This window comes from Semicossyphus pulcher, unplaced genomic scaffold, assembly GCF_022749685.1.
Source record: "Semicossyphus pulcher isolate SPU_LCO1_2020_fin unplaced genomic scaffold, fSemPul1.0.p SCAF_2, whole genome shotgun sequence".
NCBI classification, from domain to species: Eukaryota; Metazoa; Chordata; class Actinopteri; order Labriformes; family Labridae; genus Semicossyphus; species Semicossyphus pulcher.
In genome coordinates this window covers 24,501,000-24,524,471 of record NW_027211693.1, presented here as the reverse complement: position 1 = coordinate 24,524,471, position 23,472 = coordinate 24,501,000, and the positions used below count along the sequence as shown (strand labels likewise).

Sequence of the window (23,472 nt, the reverse complement as noted above, 5' to 3'; positions counted from 1 at the left end):
CCTGAGCTGTGTCGGTCCAGTCACCGGGGCGCAGGCACATGTTCCTCAGCCTCTCGTGCTCCCTCTCACTCTCCCCTGCGCTGTTCAAACCTCTGAGAGGGAAAAGAGTCAGTCCCAGTGTGCGCTGCTCACTCTGCTCGCCGCCAGCAGCTCTGATCCCTGTCTGCTGCTCCACTTTAAGTCCTGGAAAATATCCTGCGGAGCCACGTAAACGCACTTTGTTTCATTATATAACAAGCGAGGACCCGAACTGCAGCAGATAACTCAAGCTGGTCCGAGAGATGTCCTGCATGCTGAATATGGTGAGCGCCAATTTTTTATAATCTTTTGGTGATCCGTTCATGTCTGCAGTGCGCATGCAGCCGGAATCTGTGTCAGAAATAGTGCATGTTTGTTGTGATCCATGGGGATGCTAAAAACTTTCTGCAGACTATACCTGAATGAGCTTAGAGAGGTGCTTGTCTGTGTAGTTAAAAGCCTGTAAACAAGTCACAGTGTTACTTTTAGCTGGATCACAGTGTTGGTCCCTAAATCAGGGTTAATCCTTACAATTTGTTTTCACTGTTGTCTTGGGATTTGAAAGTGTGTGTGTGTGTGTGTGTGTGTGTGTGTGTGTGTGACTGATGGATGAACCATGATTTTTCTGCCATTTATTTCCTGTCACTCTGCAGCTATGGTGGTCTCCTACTCTTCCACTGCAGTGTATTGAGAAGTGTTTGGCTGTAAATGTTTGGGTTGACGCTCACACTCCAGGCTCTCTTTTGAAGCTCAAGACTTTGGGGACAAAAGCTGTTTCTGTGTGAGAGAGTATGTGTGTGTGGGTGGAGTGGGGGAGACACCGGCTCAGTCTTGGGGACTTCCAGACTGTTGTCCTGGAGACCAGAGGCCACAGGTGACCTCTGACCTGTGGACTCATGGAGCGTTGCAGGGAGAGTCCTTTTGAGTGTGGTGGTTATGGGTGCGTGATGACGCAAATGAAGGAGCACGTCTGACAACAGAGGGGCAACAGACATTGTTGGAGACTGTGTTGAGACTGTTCCTGTAATTTAGATACACTGTTGTGATATACAGCTGCCATGTGAATGAGTATGACCGATCACTGCATGGCAATCAGTGAGACAGCTTAAGTGTTGTTTAGGGTTAAAGTCATCGCACAAAAATGCATTCCTCCATCCCATGCAGCCCCCTTAAGTGTGACACAGAGGTGACTGAGAGATAGTATTGTGCCATCAGCTCTCCTTTATCATCAACTCCAAAAACAAACCAGAACAGTTCACATAATGCAGTTAGAGCTGTGACGGTTTAGGCCTGTCTTTGAGTTTACTGTGTGGTTTATTTCCATAGTTTTACATCATCACATTATATGAATTGGGATATCAAAATAGAAATCATGCTAGATCTGAAGTATATCAAGCCCATCTGTTAGCTTAAAGCTTTACATGAGAGTTTTAATGACAACCTATTAGCACGGTCCGTCTCTTTGCTGCTCTCTCTCAGCAGAATCGGGCGAACAGCTGATGTGATGTCTTCGTTCAGCTGTTTGAGCTCCCAGGGGGTTGACACTCCCCTGTGTGAGCGCGCGTTTGTGTATGTGTGTGTGTTTGTGCATACTACATCTCCTTAAATCACTGGCAGCTGATGAAACACTAATTCTGCTGAACGCCGGGATGTCTGCTGACCATTTGCTTAGTATTGCCCAGCCTTAAGAGAGGAAGAAATAAACTGATTTCCATGCAGCACAGTGATTTTGAATAAACTCCACGCCTTCCTATCCCACACAGTGTTTTGTTGTTAGTACTGATGTAAAGCTTAAATAAAGGTGCAACTAAATACTTTGCCCTGTCTGAAGCCAAATATCCAACATCCTTTCACCACTGTGAACCGCAGCATAATAAAGTGTCAGGCTTTTTCTTGTTGCGTGTAGGTGCATAGCAGGTCAGTCATGCATAGTACAGTCCAGATGGTGTAGCAGGGAGAGCACAGTTGTAAAGGCACTGTGCTGGTTGACAGAGATTTCCCCTCAGGCCGGCCAGCTAATCAAACACTAATCAGCCCTTCTTGCACTCACCAGGTTCGGTCTATTTCCCCTCCCCTTTCTCCCCACTTTCTCATTGTCTGCCCCCAATCTTTTTGCTTATCCTGTTACCCCCTTCTCTCTCTCCTGTCTGCGCTCATCTCATAGACTCTTTATAGACAAGGCCGTGCCTGATCGCTCAGAGGAGAAAGTGTCATGGTCTTACACTTAAAGCTTTCACTCGGCGGTCAGCCCTCCGCCTGTGGCTGGACTGATACGCTCTCTGAGCCGTCTGTCGCTGCGATTAAAGCCGCGCCGGGTTAATAAAATCACTGTGGGATTTGGCCGGACGTGCAGGGCTGCATGTCTGGATTCTGCTACTGTTGGACATGAGGCTGTTTAGTTTAAAGCTATGACAGTAAATGGTACTTTGCATTAGTGATCAATTGTTTGACTGCATTAACTCCTAGTCTGCACAAACACGTGGTTATGCTCACAGTCTTATGTGAGTTTACTAGCAGCTCAGGTTTTATTAGCCTCAGTAAAGCATTGATTTACACATATTATCTGGGTCAAGATTCAGAGCTCACAGCCTTCAACTGAATTATTTTAGTGCCAAAACAAAGAACACACCCAGGTTAATGATTACTTTAAACTGGCAGGTGTTCCTTATAGCTGACGATATGTTTACTTTTCTGACATGACCGTTGACAGATTTTAAACTACAACTTTAGTCACTTTGAGTGACTCTAGAGTCAACTAAAAGATGCACTTAACGTATAATAACAATTTCTCAGATGACTGTGTGTAATGCTAAAAGTGACAAACTCATAAAATGATCACCAACTTTGCACTTTTTTCTGTGCGTGGTTTAGTTTACTGTCTGTAACTTTACTGCTTTGGTTTTTCTAAAGGCCGAATGTTCCGTACCTGTCACCCAATGGGAGACAGACTTGGTTAGCTACTAGCTGGGGAAAATAATTGTTCATTTAGCAGCTAAAGGGCCAGATATTCCAAGGAGGAGGAGACCAAAACAGAGCTAAAAGAAGATGAAATGTGGGACTTAAAGTCATCAGGTGGTCAGAAACACACCACAAAGCATCTGACAAAGTTGCTGTGTTTTCTGGACGTATAAAAAAGCAACTGACATTTTTTTGATGAAGCTTATAGATAGCAACATTATTTGCCAGAAAAATGCATGTACATTTGAAAACATTCACAAAATAACTCCTGGAAAGCACGCAGCACCACGCATTGATAGTATATAGGAGTAGGTGTGAATGTGCATGGGTGTATTTGGCTTAAAGAAAAACTAGCTTGGTGGCCCACATGCTTTTATCTGTCAATCAAAATGTCTTCTGCTGCCAGATGCACCAGACCCGGCACTTACTTAATATTTAATCACAGTAAAGTCTACTGTTCCCAGTGTCTGCTGGGTAATTACTAACATTATGATTGGTTGACTCACCACCTCACTGCTGAACAATAGTTTTAACCTTCTGGGACAGGAGGGACCCCCTGACCTTCAGAGGGAAGAGGTCTGAGAGTGTAGGAGGGTGGACGGACCCCCTGCTGTGACCATTGTCTTTAAATGTCACAAACTGAGAGGGCAGACAGAAATAGCCGCTCTCTTCCGCTAACTGGGGCACCATTTCATCTTGAGACTATTGTTTTGTTAACGAACGTAGCCTTTTTCCCCCCGTGAGTCAGCCCTCGAGTGTTTACCTCAGCTCAGCCTTATCGCTTCCTCGTGTTTTTATTGATTGGCCTTATCTCCCTGTGAGAAGCACCCGCACTCACCTGCCTTCTATAGATAGTCTATCTGCAGCAATGGTTACCCTGCGTGTGTGTGATTGTGTGCGTGTTTGGAAGAATTATTTGTGTGCAGAGTACTTGGCCCGTGTCTCTTTTATTTAGTCTGAAGAGTTGTAGTGTTACAGAACAAAAGGCCACGAGTCGAAGCCCTCCTCTGCGAGTGGGCATTGTTGTTTATTTATATCTGAGTGAACAAGTGCAGTCGTCAAAGCAGCCGCAGCTCTGTTCTCTAAAACACAGCCTTTCTGTTTGCTGTCACATCATGTTCTTTTAAATAAAATCAATACGGTAGATGGTTGATCCAGTTAACGTGACCTGTGCATGTCTCACACAGTCAAACAGGTTGGTCCTTTAATAATCATCTTTTACCTGTCTGCTTTGTTGTTTTTTGTAAAATTACACATTTTTGCACTTCATGTTTTTGCTGGTAGTAAGCTGAGAAGATAGATACCTCATTCATATATGTTTGGTAATTTTGGATATTATCTACTCAACAGGCGGTTAGCTTAGCTTAGCATAAAGACTGGAAACTGAAACACATACATTTCTCTATTTACACTAAAGTTTTTAATACAAATACAACAAAATGTGTTTCATTGTAAGCTTTAGGGGTGCTGGTAGTTGGATTTTGTTACCATCTCTTTTTATACTTAGCTGTTTTATCATGTTTCCAGTCTTTGTGCTAAGCTAAGCTAAGCTAAATATATGTTTGTTCTAGCTTTATGTTTACTGTAGAAACAATGAAGGGAATCAATGTTCGCATCAATCTCTTGGCCATAAAACAAATAATCGTATCCCTAAATGTCACAACTGTAGCTATAAGAATGGGGTTATTCTTTATTTTTTCTTTTATTGTGGAATCTGTCTCTGTGACCAAAGATAGTCCAGCTCACAGAGGTGAGTGTCTGACACAGGAAGTTATTTTGTAGAACCAGACATGCAGTTGCCTCCCATAGCTGCTCCCTGTAATGTTATTGTCCTGGAGAGCTTAGGGAGAGGAAATGAGTCTAGCCTTGGTTGTCGTCTTGTCTAGTTCACTGGTCGGACAGGTACAGTACCTGTTAGCAGGCCTCTACTCATTCCTGTGTGATGTTTCTCTCTTTATCCTGTCCTCTCTCCTCCTGCTGCTATTTTTCCATCCACACACTCTTGCAACAACTTCACCACTCCTCTAGGCTCCCAGAGCTTTCTTGTTGGAGCATCTTTGTCTGTCAGCTGGGAGACTTACAACTGAGAATCTGAGGAATCTGAGACTGGATATGCCCGTGGGCCCCAGAGGTAATGACAGGGCTACAGCGGCACCTGCTCCAGTGTTAGATTGGGCTGCCAGACTTGATGGGGTTATCCCCTCTTTTCATTTTTCAGCTGATTTTTCTTCGAATTGCACGGGCAGTCCAAAGGGCGCCACAAAAAACTCCACATTCTTGCTCTGGAATGCCTTTAATAGCTTGCCAATCTCTACATTGTGCATCTCTGGTTGGCAAGGTGCTTTATTAGCTGGGATTCCTGTGTGCCCACCTATTGGTGCCAGCTTAAAGAAGTCCAGATACCTCCCTCACTCTCCTCACTGTGTCCTACATCTTATGGCCAAGACAGAAGAAAGGGGTTGCTCTCTTCTGTTCAAGGAGTTGAGAACAATGCCTTCTCTTTTCTCCCTACTCAGATGCAAGCGTCTCCAGTTTTAGTTATGTTATATGACACGGTGCAGAACCCGTCCAGTAACCCGGCCTCAGGAAAAAAGTCTTACACTCAGGCTATTGTCCAGACGGTCCACGCTGAGACAACCCCCACATGCTCACATTTTCCACTTGTTCCTCATCTTATTATTTCCTCCCCTCATCCTTCTTTCTCTGTGTCCCTGCTGTCCGTCTTTCAAACAAAGTCAGATCCCTCATTATTTTCGAATGATCCTTGAGCAAACAACAGAGATTGCATTGTTGGCATTTGTCCGGTGACGCTGGCTCTCGTATGTCAATGCACGGTCTGGATTGACCGCCTCAAAGCTTGGCTCACATGCGGGGCTTTTGTTTCTGGAACTGGGAGAACAAGTCCGACAACACCGGCCCCTGAGAGAGCTCAAAGTGCACAAAGAGATGAGCAGGTGAGGCGGGGAAGGAAAGGAAAAGGGAGAGGGTGTAGGGTGAGCAGGAAAGAACCAGAAAGTAACAGGGGAATGAAGGCAGACTCAGGTCAACTTGGTGATTTCTCCCAGTTCGCAGGTAAATCTCCAGTGATGCTGTTGCCTGTCTTGCAACCGTCCTCACGCGTGGCTTAAGATCAGCTTAGGTGTCTATTTAGTTCTGTGTCATCCTGTCGTGGCTTGAAGGTCAGCGGTTGGGACCACGCGGTTCCCTCCAGTCCACACCTCCCAACTGTCATCTCAGACAGAGAAACAGGAAGTCATGTGGCGAGATAATCAGTAGCGCGAGTATGTGACAGATAGAGAGAGAAATAGAGTGAGCATGGGATCAGGAGCAGAGGAGTGAAGTCACAGGTGGACAAACAGACAGGTAAACATTTTTTTCCCATTTTTTCTCTACTTATATTTTTATACCTGCTTGCCTCATTTCTGTTTTTCTTTTTTGGCTAAGTAAGTCAATATAATGATTCTGAAAGTAACCAAACTCTTCTAAACTAAGCTGTCAGCTTCCTGCTAGGACAGTTTGTCTTATTTAAATCCCAGCATGCTCAATATGTTCTAAACTGGCAGAGATTTAAAGCTGCATTGTCAAAGAACAGCTTAAGCTGCAGAGAGAAGAGGAAAGCAGCCTGATTGCTAATGACTCAGCCCACGGCGGGGTTCGCTTGTTTGCAGTGGTGCTGCATTGGAATTAGCTAACTTTTTAACTCAGTCTTCTGGGTAAATGACGTCACACTGAGCCGCAGCCTCAGACTCCCCATTCACTCCCAGCGCTGAACAAATATGCTAATTCTCTGTTAATTATTAAATGTCTCAACATGGAGCCACATTGTGCTTTAAGAACGATATATAGGATTATTTGCTCCGCTGAGCTGCGCATCTTGATTTCCTCATTAAACCCTCTTTCCATGCATTCTTCTTGTTTTTCCAACGATTGCTGGTCTGATGGTCTATTTGTGTCCCTGGAATTCCCCCTGAGGACTATTCGTGGCTCAATGTTGTACTCGAGCTGGGTAACAAGGTTTCAATGGACTGACTTTGTTCATACAGATTATGTTTCAAAGAATTGTACAGCTGGAGGCAGAACGTCACACAAGGTGAAATCATGTTGATGTTTCTCTCCCGTTCTCTTGTTTCCCTGTAGTCATTGTTAACAGTGAAGTTGTGACCCGAGCTGGCTGAACAAGGCAATTTTCAGTAGTTCCCACTGTGTGCACTTACAAACACCAAACACTCGCTTTATTTACAGAGAAACTCCACAGGAGGAAAAAGTGCTGAGGCTCTGACTCCGTGTCAGCTTGTGTCAGCATCAGTGTTTACTACCTGACACGCAGCCCGTATTGCTCGTCTTCTGGTGTTAAAGTGAAGATTAGATCAAAGGAAATGTTTGGGATGTGATCCGCTTTTTATCTGTGCGCTTTTTTCTGAAAGCATTAAAGCAGTCATATCTGTGTGTTCGTCTGAATCCTGATCAATTTTCAGCTGCAGCACACATTTCCCTGCTTGTGTTTGTGTGGTCTAACAGTGTGGATGGATGCATTCACCTTCACTGCAGCAGTTAAGCGAAACTGGTTCAGGTGTGGGTCGACGTGGGAACCACTTGATTTTCTATCGCTGTAATCACAGAACAGTGACTCCTACATGAACCGCTCCAGGAAACAAAGAAGCCACAGAGAGAAAAGAGAGAGAGACTCCGCTTATTTCCCTCCCATTATCGCTATAATGAGTTTAATAAGAAGCTAGCTCCTGTGCTTTTGTCTTTATCGGCTTAATTTAACTCTATATGGCTCCCAAGCTCTGATTATGAGGTAGGGTTATCAGCCATTAAATGTCTAATATTACCCACAATGCTCTCATGGCGACTCCAACAATAGACACTGTTGTTTTCTTTTTTTTCAAACAACCCAAAACAACGATTCAGGGCCTGCAGCAGAGAGAAGGGGCCCTCTCAGTCGCCCATATCAGTGCTGTACATGTAATGTGAAGGCACATTAATAATTACCCAGAGAGAAATGTCAGGAATGTGTTTCTTTCCTCACATCTCTCCCTGTACATTCTTCACTCTGAACCTCTGCCCCACATTAAAACACGGCTCTGCTGATACCAGCAGTGGGCAAACACTGTGATCTGTACTGTGCAGGCTAACAAGGTGAACAGAAACCAAATAGAGAAGTTGAACCGGACCCAAGATCAGGTGAAATAAATACCATGCCACTTTGTTGTTTGCCTTCTCACAGATTCCAACGAAGTGAGGTGGTGAAATATTTCTGTGGAGCTGTTTTTACAGTTGTCGACTTCCTCGATAACATCATGGAAAGACTGAAAATATGTGTTTATCTAGTTTGATATCTCAGATATGGCTGATGAAATTACACAAATCATCCCATGGCTGCAAAGTTAACAGGAAGTAAACATCTTGTTAATTATAGCTCGTACTTACATCATGCCAGGCATTTTAGATCATAATACCAGAACATCGTACATACCTCATACGTTCATACCTCCAGGATTGTAAGATGTATCATCCCATCTAGTTCAGGAGTAGTTAGACTAGTTATGGTGCTCAGGCATAACTCTGAAGTGCATCACCTTAAAATATAGTTAATATCCCAAGCAGGACAATACTGTTTATTGTTTGTCATGTGGTCAAATGAGATTTAGTAATTCCTTATTTTCAGAAAGATTTGATCCTTCACAAAATAGCCAAAAAGTCGCATTGGGAGTAAACAACCTCAGCTCATGTTACCTGGAATAGCACTGGAGCTTTTTCTCTTGTTACTTAAAGAGGTAAAAGCTAATCTTTGAAAATATGTAAAAGTGAGCTAAGTAGCTGAGCCAGGTTTTGTTTGAATCAAATAACAGTCTTCTATTTTATATTTTCTTTTATCTTACTCATAATTCTAGGTCAAACTAGTTTTGCATTGCTGTACAACAACAATGCTATTTTTTATTTTTATCATGTCTGGTGTCGATGCTGACTTAAACAATGAAAATGCAGCGTTAGCCTCAGTTTATTAGCAAAACTGCATGTAGGCTTTGTAGCCATCAAGGTGCTTTTTAAGACCACTGTTATACAGTTCTTTACTGTTATCTAATAACTCCGCCAGAGACAATACTGCAAGTCATAGAGCTAGCGTTAGCTTAATTAGTTAGCTAGCTAGCTAAGGCTTTGCTGGTCTAACTCTGTTTGAATTCAAGGACCTCTTGTGTTCACAATTTGAAGTGTTAAATTTACAACCTTTGTAATTATTAACTACATTAGCTGCTGGTGATCACACATAGGTTGGCAGGTGTTGCAAACATGGGAAGCAGAATTTAACAGTCAGTTGTTGAAATCATTTGGAGATTATTCCCCAAAATCAGAGACATGCTGTTGTTGCTCGATACATATAACATCAAAAAGTCTATTTTATTGAAGGAACAGAAATTTTCCTTTATTATCTTTTATTAAATGTATAGATTAGTTGTGGGTGTGTGCGTGTGCTTTGTTCTGTGTGCTTTGTGTGAGTGTGTAATTGTTCATGTGTGGGATGAGTGAAGGGCAAGTGGATGTTACTTAAAACAACACTGAGGTCAGCAGCTTACTTATCCTGATGCTGCTGGTAGCCTACTAATCTCTCTCTCTTTCACACACACACACACACACACACACACACACACACACACACACGGACATCCATAGAGGTTAAAGTTGTAACCTCACAGCGGGATCAACACAGACATTCATCTAAACAGTGTTAGAGATTATGCAATCAATCCCGTTTCACACCACAAACTGAAAATTCTTTTATATTAACAAAACAAACTCGTTACCCTCCTGGACGAGAACCAGATCAGGCTTGATATTGAACAGATGCCCCCATAAATAAAACAGTAATAACACAATTTAAGATAAGAGGTGGTCCTGTGAACACAATTCTGCCTTATGTAACATCAGGCAGATCCAGATCAATAGCTTTCCATGAAACACCAGTGCAACCAGTCACCCCAGATAACCCCAGTGTTTGTACTGTAGTCAGAGCCAGTAATTGAATTCTGTGCAGAAATACAATACTGTACCGTCAGCAGAGGCTGTAAAGGCCAAAGCACACGGCAGACCACTGTCGATAGGCTAATAGATGCAAAGTGAGGAAACCCACCCTGGCTGGACCTCCTCAGGGGGAGTCTGAGGTGAGTCTTGACAGCTGATTTAGTGGAGTGAGTCCCGGTCAGAGCCAGGCTGGATCAGGACTGTGGGATCTCTAAAGAGCTGTAGGACAATAAAAACTAAGCCTGGTGTAATGCTTAGAAATTTGCTTGATATCCTAACTCTCTATCCTTGGAGTAGCAACAGAAACAATTCTTGCACACAAAAAGTTTCATGCATTTCTTTCTTCTTCATTCTTGGTCATCTATCTCACACATCGGACAGTATTGATAGACTTTTATTTTAATCAATCCAGCTCTGAAAATGCTCTGTAACAGCTCACACATTGAGCGTAACTACTACCTGTGTTGTGATGAAACTGTGTTAAATTTCAGGGCTGATAAGCAACTGCAGTGTCTCCAGTATTCCCCAGTTCTCCCTTGTCAGAATGAATCGTCTGCGTCTGCTTCTGAACTGTCTGTCTGCTCAATAGCGCCCTGTTTCCACCGCCATGACCAAATATGACCTTTTGACCTCTGTAAAGACCCGAGTGTTGGTCATCAATGGAAACAGTGTGAGCGTGAACACTGGGCCTTCAGCTTTAGCACCAGCACATCCAACAGCCAGTGATTTACGTCCCATAATTCACAGAGAGACCGCTCCTCATCTCGAGTGTCAAGAAATGAAAGTCGACCTTCATGCCCAGTTCTGTCCGCTTTCATTCAGAAAACAGAAGACAAGTATCACCTCGAGGTATTTCAGCCTGAGGCACTGACTAAATTTCCATGTCTGATTTGTGTCTCGTCAGATTTTGCAGATTTATGACGTACATGACACAAGCTGCCCTTCAGAGGGCACAGAAAGGGGAACATTTCATGACCCTGCTCTTAACGCTTTGACTCCTCTGGATGGCCTCAGGGTTTGTGGAGAGGAAAGAGGTCTGTCTGCCTGATTGTCTCCCATCCATAATGAATAACCTGCTAACAATTACAGGCTGCTGCCGAGCACTCGTCTGCTGTCATGCCCCACAGCCAGAGACAAACTCACTCATTACACGCTAGCATGTAAAAGTCAATCAGAGAGTGGAGCTTTCCTCTGGTTCACAGGATGGTTCCTTCCCAGTCGGCCTCTGGCATGGCTTACCCTGCTGCTGCTGACAAATATAGACAGTTCAAACGCCAGGTGTCAGATCAAAGTAGCACTTGAGTTTTACATGAATTAGATTTCACAAATATATTGTTTGGGATAATTCTGATTTTTACTTGTTGAAAAGTTTGCACTGGTCGGATAAAAGGACCAATCCATCTGGGGGGCTGGAGCCTTTACCAGCTGTCATTGGGCGAGAGGCGGGGTACACCCTGGACTGCACCATCGTTCAGCTCGATCAAAAGGATAGTTAGTGTATTTTTACATTGTTCAACGAATGAAAAGTTACCCAAAGTTTTAGAACTGGACCAGTCATCACCGGCACATAAAGGAAAATGACTTCAACAAAATCCTTTGGGGCAACTGCGTCTTCTAAAAGTGCTTGTTTTTGCCACTGACAGGCTCCTAAAAGAAATAAACCAAGCTATGTGTTCTGTCCCCCAACATCACAAACTCCTCTCTAAAACTCTGACTCTTGTTTCCACTGTCAACTTCCTCCAACAACTAACCCTTTTATAGGATTTCATATTGAGACTTCCCCTTGAGCGAGACTTCTGTGTCTGGTTGAAACAAAATAGTATAAATTATTTCTGGAACTTTCCATGACTTTGTCAGAAACTAAGAATAAAAATCTGATCCTGTCAGTGGCAAAAACAAGCACTCTTAGTGGACGTGCTTTGCTAGGGCCTGGTTGCCCCAAAGGATTACATTGCATCAAGTACATGTTGTAACGTGTCACTTGTTCTGTTCATTTTGTTTGTATAAAGCGTGGTCTGTAATTACTTTTTCCTCCAATGATACCTTTATTTCACAGGAATAATGTGCACTGATCAAAACACTGTAAATGTACCAGTGTTAGCTTAAAATGGTTCTTTGCTGCTACTTTGCTGCTAGAAACGTAAAAACCACATTTTTCTTTCTTTGGGGGATTTTATCTCATTCAGAATTACTCAGCAAAATCATCACATTGCCTGTGAATTCAGAGTAGATCAACATTTTAAAATGTCCCTTTTCAGCCACACTAGCTTTGGGGATAACAGTGCAGTGGTTGGTTGGTCCATGAAGATAATACTGCAGTTCTTAGGAGAATAGATTAAATAAGGCCAGTGGCTGATTTGGTAATCGCTCTATAGTCTTTTACACAACTAACAGCTGTGAAAACCAGCAAGCACAGCTTTGATAGAGCTTATATAATGTAACCGAGTGTGCGCCGTGTGGGAGTTCTAGATGTAACCTGCAAAGTTACCCCACAAACGTAAACAAACTTTGATCACAGAGCAGGGGAGAGAGAGTGCGGAGGGAAGAGGGCAGAGGATCTGGAGCTGCGATCCGTGCATATGCTTTTTCCGGGGCTGTGCTGAGTGACCCGCGCGCACACACAAGTGTGAGCGAGCGTCCGTGGGAGTGAGCGTTTAGTGTATCAAAAAACCTGACGAGCCCGAGCTTGTGTTGTGCAAAGCATGTTTGGAATTTGGCTTCCCTGTCCTTCTCTGCTCTGTCTCAGTCCTGGAGCTGACCCGTGCGTTTCTGAGGGTTTGAAATGTCCCCTCTTCATGCTCAAGCGTTCCAGTGAAAGCTTTGTTTTCCCCATGGGACACCTGATTACAATATGTTTTAGGAGCGAGCGTCCTTGAAACCCCCCTTTTGAAGGTTAAATGCTTTGTTTTCTTTGTGATTGCAGTAAAGTGGCAGTTTTATGGTTTTCTAGATGAGTTAGGATTTCATCCTGAGAAAAAGCAAGCCTTCACTGTAAACCCTTTAGAGACTCGCAGCTCTCAGCAGCATGGTCACATCGTTCCTCTTAAGTATGTGCTGCTCTAGATCACTGGGACTGTACTGTATTGACCTGAATGATGTTATTTATGTCAAGATGCATGATACATACATGGACGCAGAAAAGGAACATGCTATTATTTTAATTCTTATAAGATATCATGAGCATATTTTCTCTAGAGACATTCTGCAGGTTGACCAACGTGTTTAATCGGATAAAGTCAGTAATTTTTTCAATTTCTATTTTTACTTTAGAGCTCCACTTTACCGTGTAAAAAATTGTAAAGAGGCAGCAGCAGATGCAGGTGGAAGGGGACGAGATCAGAGGGATAGAGAGGCTCGTCTGTTACCTACGCAGCACTTTGATACGCTGATCTTAAACTTTTTATGTGATAAAAGGTAGCAGCTTTCCAAAGAGCTCGTCACTGCATTGAGAGGAGCATAAATCAAGAACAGAGCACTTTTCAATTAGACCATAACTGTTCAAGGCTGGTAGGAAGCACTGCTTTGATGCTTGTGTGTGTGTGTGTGTGTGTGTGTGTGTGTGTGTGTGTGTGTGTGTGTGTGTGTGTGTGTGTGTGTGTGTGTGTGTGATTTAAGGAGGTGTGTTGCATTTCAGGGCCCCTTGGTTAGTCAGGGCTGTAAATCTGGCTGTGTCTCCTGGTTTACTCAGGCCCATAAACTAGAAGGCAATTATGGAAAACAACTGGATGCAAGATTTCTTCAGTCCTGCAAGATTTGTGGTCGCGGCCCTAACAGGATTTTTAGTCCCCTATCTACCCGAGAGGAATTGCTTTGCCTCACCCGGCCTCGCCTCCACCCCAACTTCCAGTCAGACATCGATTGGCCTCTTGTGTCTTTTGCAGATAGAAACGAGACACAGTAAAATACCATACCTAAAAATACTGTGTCAGACCTTGGCCAGTGGCCATTATGTTCGGCACACTCATGGTTTATTCATATGGTGTCAGGCACATACACACTCAGCATGACCTGCATGGACTCGTATCCATCATGTCTCAGTCTGACCCGGGAAACAGTAAGACAGGAAGTCTTCCCGTTCAGAGAAGGTCCACGTCCTCAGTATTATTTGATTATATTGATGATCATTGTTCAGGCTGTATTATATGGGCTTATTAGGAGCCGGATGCTTGAGTGGAAAGTTTTACATCAGGGGGAAATAGTTCCTCATGAATATAAACATGAGCAGCTTGGGCTGCTTTGATCTCAGCCTGGCGGAGAGCCCTGAGTGGAGTGGGCTGGAGCTGCCTTTGCACAGCTCTCTCTGCCTATTTTAACCATTTGCATAATTGTTGTAACTGTCGAGGCCGGCAGTGCAAAACACTTGATAAATGTGGAAAGTATTAGAAGCAGGAGGAGAAGCCAGCGTGTCACCACGGGTGTCTGTGCTCACACATAGTGTACATCGGTGTGACAGCGCGAGGGAGAAATTGCTTTAAGGTAGCGTGCGAGCCGTGAGTGTGCACTCACTGTGAGCTGACGGTTACGCGGCGGGATGGCCCAGTCATTAGTTTGGATGAGTCCAGGTTTGATCTCCCATGAAGCCATGCACCTGCCAACACACTCTCCACCATATTGGGTTCTTTTTGCATGTTTTATTAGACAAAGCATGTTTGTTATCTACACAGCATGGCTTTCTACCTTACAGGCAGTCACTTGGTCCAACTAATTTCGCTTCAAACATTTCCAGAGACCTGAAACGTGCTTGTAAAAGTTAATCAAGCCACTGTAGTGACCATGTAAGCTTTACTTTTCAGTACAGTTCAGCTTTTGTTTTACAGTAGTGCAAGGGCCAGCAGGAGCAGGCTTGAGAGCTCATCTTGTTGATGCGTATAGGGACACTCAAATTACTATTTTTCATTATTAATATAAACAATTAATCAAAATTAATAGTTTCCCACAATTTAATGAATCCTAAGATTTAGGTATGGTCTGAAAAATGTGATATTATACCTGTTCTATAATTGCAACATGAGCTAGCTGAGCACATAAAGAAACATTGCCTCCCTCTGGTCGTGTTTATGGTCCAAAAGACCGCTGCGTGTTTGTGTGTTTTATGGTCTCAAGAAGGTTTTATGGCTGCTGGGGGTGTTTATGCACGGGAAGAGAGGGGGTCAAAAGGGTGAAATCAATAGTGATCCTTAATGAGGTTGTCTGAAAAGAAGGAAGGGTGGGGATATGTGGGTGATTCGAGAAGTGATGATGGTGCTGAGGTTAAGAGTAGATGTGCTGCGTGGAGCTGAAGAGGCTTAAGATGAAGTAGACAAAACAATAAAGAGCCTTAGGTAGGTGCTGGGGCAACTGTTTAAGTCAAAAGAGAAAATGTTTATCATTCCTGACTAGAAACCTAATCTCAGACATCATGTCTGAAGACAATGTATTTAGGCCATGCTAGCCTAATGAAGGCACAACTTGGATTCACGTGGCTCTCATGAGAGACGGGACATCAGCACTTGATTAGATTGTCCATAATACGAACAGTTACCAAAGCACTTCTGTCTGTTTTTACACTGCTTTTTTTAAAGAAACCCTGCTGTGGTAACCTAGTTGGATAAGAGTTACATAACAGGATTGGGATGTGACATATGCTGCCCGTCCTCAGACCCTCACAGAGTACATGTTTCACGTGATACTGTAGTCGTTTGATTCGAGAGACAAGGCTGATGCTGTAACAAGTGCATCACGGAACATACGTTTTAAATTGGTTTTGGATGAAAACAGGGATTTGATGGAGGGCGGTTTGTGTGTGTTTGTTCTGCTGTGATGTTGTGGGAAGCTGAGTTGTTGAAGCTGTGCTCGGAGACAGCTGTCTGTACAGAGACACACAGCTGATGAAACGTCTGCTGGCTCCACATCTGACCAGGGTGCCAAACAGGCGAGATGTGTGAGTTTATTTCAGTAAAGTGGGAGAGACAGGGATCTGCATTATTTAGCCACACTAGCAGCTCGGCTTTATTAATGGTAATGTTGGTTATGTTCACCACTTTTGGTCCACACTAGAATGTAAATCAAGAGCTGTTGGTTGGATAGCCATGACATTGTGTAAAAACATTCAAAGTCCCCAGAGGATAAAGCACACTCATTTAGGCGACGCCTCTGACTTTACTTAATGCACCACAATGTAAAAGGCCTTTAAATGGGTTGGTACATACTGCATATTCATGGTGCTAAGAGGATTAATCCTAATGGTTTTTTTGAGCCTCTAACATTTTATCGAGTGGCAACAGCAGTTCCAAATTTTCCAGTGAAATATCTCAACATGTCCTAAATGGATTGGCATAAGAATTTAGTACAGACGCTCAAGACGATGAATCCTACAGCGTTAGACTCTGTGTAGTCTTAATTTGCAAGTTCAGTGATGTAAATGCATGCTAATTCACTAAATTAACAAAGAAATGCTAATCGTGATAGCTGCTTAACATCGACATGTTTCTGTTTCCAGTCTCTTAAACGTGTGTAAATTCTGCTTTTCTTTGCCTTGTGTGGATGTAAACTGAAGGTCCTTGGGTTTTGGACTGATTGGTGGACAAAACAAGATGTTTGAAGATGTCATCTTGGATGTAGAGACTTTGTTATTGGCTTAAATTTACCATTTTCAGATTGTTGTAGACCATGAATAACACATTAATTGATATTATAATCAGGGCTGCATGGTGGTGCAGTGGTTGGTTGCTGTAGCCTCGCAGCTAGAAGGTTCCTACTTCAAACAAGGGTTTGGACAAAGTGGGCCTTTCTGTGTGGACTTTGCATGTTCTCCCCGTGCATGCGTGGGTTCCCCTTTGGGTACCCCAGCTTCCTCCCACAGTCCAAAGACATGCTCGTTAGGTTCAATGGTGACTCTAAAATTGTCCATAGGTGTGAGTGTGAGTGTGAGTGTGAAGGGCTGTCTGTCTCTGTGTGTCAGCCCTGTGATTGACTGGCGATGTCCGGATTTAACCCTCCCTCTCACCCAATGACAGCTGGAGGTATAGATAATGAATGGATATTATAATCACCAAAATAACTTGTAATAAACATAATTGTTAATTGCAGCCCTTAAAAGTCCAGGACGAACAGATCGCAAGCAGGAAACAACAGAAGACTATAATAACATGTCTCCATGAAGAGCGTGGTCACCACCTCATTATTTACTCTGAACAGGTCTACCTACTTCCTTTGAACACAAAGCTCATTTTTTACCTTTTCTCTCTTTCACAGAGCACCTCGCCCCCCCACAGAGCCCAGTAACCAATGGCAACCTCAGTCCAGACTCTTCCTCTAGCCCGTGGCCCCAACAAAAACTTCCGTACTCCTTTCCCGACCCCTCCCCTCTCCTCCCGCTGCGGCATGGGAAGTGTAGGCAGTCTAGTGGAGAGGCCAGATGTGTCCCCGACTAAAGGCAGCCGTGCAGTTCCCCAGGTGAGACCCAAACAGAGCAACGGCCTCCTGAAGAAAGGCTTCACCCAGAGAGAGCTACTCAACTACCTCAACATCACCAGGTGAGAGTTCCTGTATTGAAGCAGACGCATTACAACATGCTGAGAGTGATTTACAAGGTACTCTAAAACATGACAGGGCTTGACCTCAGTTCACTTACTGTCATTGTAACAGGAAAGAGCCTAAAGCGAGCCAAAGCAGCGACGGCAAGAAGGACATTATCTCTGGTCTCAGCTCCGCCAGTGGACGGGAGGAGGAGAGCTTATACGCCAAGGTGTACAATAAAGACGGCACTGAAGTCGATCTGACAAAGAACTCACTGCCGAGTTCGGGCAAGTATGAAAAGGTGAATATTAGGTATATCTTATTACTTGTATAGGTTATTAAACTTGTTCCAAAGTTTGAGGTCTTGATTTTGCTTGAGAAGCTCTTCTATCTCATTTTCATCTCAGCCAACTTACAAGTTTTACATCAAAGCACCTTAAAGTAATCTTTAAAGCTGCAGGTATAAGGAGGAGATGTTTCATTCATGGATTCATGGACAGATCCAGATGAATGACTTCCCATTGAGTCCCTTTTATAAATGAAATACAGCCTGTGAGTGGAGGCTGGGGCTGTGTTAAATTGATCAGTATCACATTTAAACATCTTTTGCTGTGTGATAAAACAACCCTCGTGGTATAGCCTCTTAGCAGCATAAATCATCCTTACATCTCTTCCTGCTCACCGTCAGAGATTGAGAATCTGCCACTTGCTGTGTCCTGAATTTATCGCCGCAATAAAATCTCACTTTTTTTTGCTTATATTGATCAACTAAGAACACAGAGGTTAGACCAGTATTGATTAAAACATTGTGATTTATGTTCCATAGCACAGCCCCCTTTGCTGTGAGTCCGGTCTTTTTCAGCTTCTAAAAGTTTTCTCGAACTTTTTTCTCCTCCAGGCTCGTTTCAGGTCTTCTGCCTTCAAGCCTGTCACGCCCAAAAACTTCAGCTCCATGCAAAACCTCTATCCGTCTTCCAAGTCGGAGGACGTGGACCAGGGCATTTCAAACGGGCTGCACAGAGCCTACGCCCATGTCCCCAAAGCTGTCTCCACCTCGTCCTCCTCTTCCTCACCTTCCCGACATGCAGGACAGACTTCTAGTGCTAACAAGGTATCCTAACACATGATCATAGCGTTTAGCCTTGATTAGAAAACCTCTGGATTTCTGTTACCTGCTCATGTTTTTTCTCTTTATTCAGCCATAATTTGTGACTGAAATTAATCTTTTCTCAGCCTATTACTGTTACAGTGATGAATAACTGTATAATGATGACTGTGTAGGCCGTCTCCTCTGTGCGTGGGATGAGCCAGGAGGATGATAACCTGTCAGACTCGGGCCATAACTCCATGAGCAGCCTCCCGCCGTACCGGCCTCCCTTCCGCCCACACCTGGCTCACATCAGGTCGGCTGCTGCATTATTTCTCTGCTCCTTTTTGTATTCAGAAGAAGTGTTGGTATAATTAACTTTTTTTTACTTAATTACTGTGTGGGCATGATAATGTGAGACATTTTAATGGTTTCTTTCTTTACTCCAGTGCATCTATGGGCCACATCAACACCATCGGCTCCTTGGACCGCACCTCTTTGGGCCCGAAGGTTGTCGGGTCAGGGGGCGGAGCCATAGGGGAGATGGCCTGTCGAAGTATGGCAACCCTGAGTCGTCTGGCTCCATATGGAGGAGAGGCTCCACCTCCTTATGAATGGACGCTCTCCCTGTCTGTGGAGGAAGTGGTGAGTTTGGGGCAGATGGGATGGATAGGAGGATGAGTAGGCCAGCATGATTTACAGATTGGTCTATCATCATTTCCAGGTCCGAGATCTGGAAGAGCGCCTGGTGGAGAAAGAGCATGAGCTGAAACAGATGAAAAGAAACCTGGATGAGAGTGAGGGAGCCATCGTTCAGGTGAATATCGTTCTACACGTCTGTTCTTCATCACCAATCTATACATCCATCTGCCTCTCGTTTGAAGTCTGACCCCCATCTGCTCGCCGCATGCAGGTGTTTGAAGGCAAACAGCGTCTGTGGGAGAAGGAAGTGGAGGAGCTCAAACGCCTGTATGCTGCCAAGCTGCGTCAGGTTTCCCAGCATGCCCAGCGTTCACAGCGCAACCTGCAGTTGCAGCTGTTCAAGGCCCAGCAGGAGAAGAACCGGCTGCAGGAGGAGCTTGACAACCTGAAAACGGAAAGGAGCCAGGAGGCCGGAGCCATCGTGAAGCGGACCAGTCCCACTCTGGAGGAGACGCAGTGGGAGGTGAGGCCTTGGAAAGTCAGAGGACGGACTCTTTATGGCAGGCAGAAGCACTTAAAAAGGAGTAATTACAGGGGACAGAGGAGATAACTGAATTCCTTCCTTGTTTGTCCTGTTAAAATGATAAAAGAGCCAGTAAAAATATATGTTCCTCCTGCCCTTATTTTCCATGTACTCCATCTCTCAGGTTTGCCAGAAGTCAGGGGAGATCTCACTATTGAAGCAGCAGCTGAGGGACTCCCAGGCGGAGGTGACCCAGAAACTGAGTGAGCTCTTCCAGCTGAAGACGCAGCTTAGGGAGACTCGCACAGAGCTGCGCAACAGGGAGGGACAGATAGATGCACTGAAGCTAGTCCTGCAGGGGACACAGCGTCGCAGACGTGCGTCTCAGACTGCACATGAGGATGAAAAAGGAGCTGAAGAGAGTCCTTCAGCTGGGGCGACAGGTAGGTTCATGTACCGGTCTCTTACCTGTGTGTACACGACTGGAAATGTTTGAATCACATGCTTTGATGGTTAAGTAAGTTAGTTTTACGCCACAGATGTCGGACTAACAGTAAGTCAGGAAGTAAGGCATCTAATCTGGGTTTCTTGTCAAGCAGCAGCTCGTCTGGTTATTTTGAGTTTTCATACTTGGACCCAAAATCAGGTTATTGGACTAACCAGGTCAGGAGCAGAGTTCTCTGCACTTTTAAACAGCAGCCAATGTCTTTCATTACATTCCCCCTGCGGCTCTGTTGAACTGTAGTTGAAGCCATGTGAACCTATCGTTGCAGGAGGATGCGGGGGCCCTACAGAGGAGCGTCTGCGCGCTGAGCTCCTGCTGGAGAGACGCCAGAGCGAGGCCCAAGCCATGGCTTTTGAGGAAGAGAAGAAGACATGGCAGACAGAAAAGGACAAGGTCATCCGCTACCAGAAGGAGCTGCAGGCCAGCTACTTAGACATGTACTACCGCAATGAGGAGCTGGAGAGGGAGCTGCACCAGCTGAGGGTAGGCAGAGAACGAGGAGGAGGAGGAGCAGGAGGAGGAGGGGGGAGCAGAAATGGGACACTGGAAAGAGAAGAACCAGAGCTGAGCAATGAGGGAGCGGATGAAAAACAAGAGGACAGACCTTCCTCTGGTTTGCCCTGGATAGAGAGGATTGAATCGTCTGAAATTTGAATGTGACTGATTTGCAATGCAAACTGTTTTCTTCCTGTAGTGTGGTTTCTATGGAAGCTCGTGTGTGTGCCAGGAAAAGGGAAAAATAGTAAATGAAAGCTGAGATAGGTAAATGAAATGAGATAGGTCCTAAATATGAGTCAATTAAAAAAACACACAAAGACAAAACTTACTTTTGTCATCAGTAAATGGTAATTTTCAACCCCAGTCCAATCATGCCATTATGGTAGAAAAAAATGCAGTTTCGCTCTGTGCCTTTGGAGGACGCTATCCGCTTCTCCAATGGGCCCTAGAAAACCTCTGCCAGACTTTGTAAAACGCGGCATCTGGCGGAGGCCGGGGAGCTTCCTGAACTACACTTCCTCAATCTAGGCCGCACGCCTCCAATGTCATGTCTCTTTCAAAATCATCGGGTTTGAAATGTAGACTGCAGACCCGGAGATTTTTTAGACGATCCACTGGTATATTCTCGTACGAAACGGTAGTATTTCACTCCAGCATCTCTCACTGGGCTGTTCCTTTCAGAGGGGGGGGCGCAATGCATGCTGGGTCTTGTAGGAATGTAGAACGGGCAAAACCACAAGCTGTTTGTACAACTTTCTCCACAGCTGTGGTGACATTTCAAATATTATTGCTTCTATCAATTACAGAGAACACCAGCTTTGACTGACAGTGGCTTTTTCCAGGGGAGAATTTCTCCTTTAAGTAAATAACGAGGAGGTACTGAGTCAAACCTTTGATCCACTATGCATTGTGATCAGATACTAAATCAAACAGTTGACTTACTGAGTCAAAAGTGTGAGACAACGAAAGGCAAAATGTTGACTTACTATCAGAATTGTTTGACTTTTATACAACAGTTGTGACTTTAATGATTATTTTTTTGATCATGCTCACAATTTGATGTATTTTTCTCTTTTCCTGGCAAAAATGGGCTTCCCTATTTCCTCCTCCACTCTGCCCATGAATCCTTGTCGATTATCTGATGCCCTTATCCTGCAAAGAACGGACCAATAACCTTCAACAGAGCACAATAGCACTGACGGTCTTTTCTTGTATCCTTGGCAGAAGAGTAGTGTCAATTCTATAAAAACACAGCACCTGGACTGATTTCTATTGAATTATAAACCTGTAAATAAGCAAATTGATGTAATTACTATTTTTGTGTTCATATGGTAGTTACTTTTCCGGGTTTGGACTGCTGTACAGTCTTGACGGTAACCAAAGGATTTAAAGGGATTTATTACATCTCAGCACCTGTTCAGTCTGTGCAGGAGGTTTTGTTGATGAAGGGTCCACCTGGGCTCGTGGAGGAAAGCTGCATCTCTGGGTTAAGTATCGCGGATTAGAGCTATCTGGTGCCAAGGTACAAATACTATTTGTTTTCCATTAAGAAAACTGTGTACCCTACTTTAGAAACTAGAAATATTGGACTTGTTTCCTGCCTGTCAGGTGAGATCTATATATTTTGTACATATTGTAATTTTGCCTTTTTCTCCATTGTATTCCAAGCACACTGTTGTCTTAAGTGGGACTATTTTTGCATCTTTTGATCGCAGTGAAAGCGATCAATAGGTTAGACTGATGAACATGACTGCCCTGCTTATTGGTGCAATTTGTTGCACATACCCAGCCAATAACATCCAATGCATGACCTAGCTGAAGTCGTTCTCTATTATTGTTTATTATTAATATATGAACATTCAAAAGCCAGCTCTCAATCGACCTTTCGACATACTGTGACTCTTGTCTATTTACTGGAATTAAAGCTGTACAGTATAAATATATATGTTTGGTTTGTATTCAAAATAAACATTGATGAAGCGGTGTGAAAATTGTAAATGCCCGTCTCATTTTGTGGTGTTCAAACTGCTTTAAAGAAGGCTGGTGTGTTTACTGTTGTCTAAATTAATTGAAAGAGAACTCTCTTGTCAAAGTGTACGAGGTGTAACTGATGGCTTTGACCCGAGGGCTCAGACGCCTGCCTGCTCAGAGTTGGCTTAAAATCTCCACAGAGCGTGCCAATAAAACCCAAGGACAGAAGCTTTATGACAGAATGAACAGAGCAGTGCAGGCTTTTGGGACTAATGTGGCTTTTAGAGGTTTAGCCTTCAATCCTTATCTCAGCCTCTCCCTAAGGCCCTCCCTGCTCTACCCCAGCCAGCCCTCACATACCATCTCCTGCACGGCAGAGGGGTGGGAGGTCAGCTGGGATGGAAACATAGAAGGTCTGTGTTGAAAAAAACAAGCACTTCCATGGAAAGCATAACATGTACTAACTAGAAGGAGGCTCCAGGGATATCGTGCGATAAGATCAAAGCTTTACACTTATGGACATGTATAAGTGAGATACAATAAACTGTATAAGATAGTGTGTAAAAGGAAGAGGCAGCACATTCAAGTCCATGACACATTATTTTTTTCTGCTGGTTGGTAAACTCAGTAGTTAAGAGCTGCGGCTGACTCACACGGCCCTTACCTTGGCATTTAAAACATTATATAAACTCGGGCTTAATATAACTGCACAGCTCAGGAGTGGTTTGCAGAAGTGGGATGAGAAAACCT

General features: G+C 44.0%; 1 protein-coding gene across 2 annotated transcripts; it reads left to right on the top strand.

Annotated features, from left to right (window-relative positions):
* The first annotated feature begins 88 nt into the window (after positions 1-88).
* n4bp3 (NEDD4 binding protein 3) lies at positions 89-22,742 on the top strand. 2 transcript variants are annotated; one of them, XM_069669189.1, is made up of 10 exons: positions 89-302; positions 17,233-17,513; positions 17,626-17,797; positions 18,395-18,607; positions 18,778-18,899; positions 19,033-19,228; positions 19,308-19,400; positions 19,497-19,748; positions 19,933-20,191; positions 20,522-22,742. In XM_069669189.1, exons 2-10 carry the CDS (start codon positions 17,266-17,268, stop codon positions 20,905-20,907), a joined length of 1,941 nt encoding a protein of 646 aa, XP_069525290.1. In that variant the 5' UTR covers positions 89-302; positions 17,233-17,265; the 3' UTR covers positions 20,908-22,742. The 2 variants fall into 2 exon arrangements, with proteins under 2 accessions (XP_069525290.1, XP_069525289.1); XM_069669188.1 differs by lacking the exon at positions 89-302 and adding an exon at positions 6,231-6,339.
* Positions 22,743-23,472: the final 730 nt, after the last annotated feature.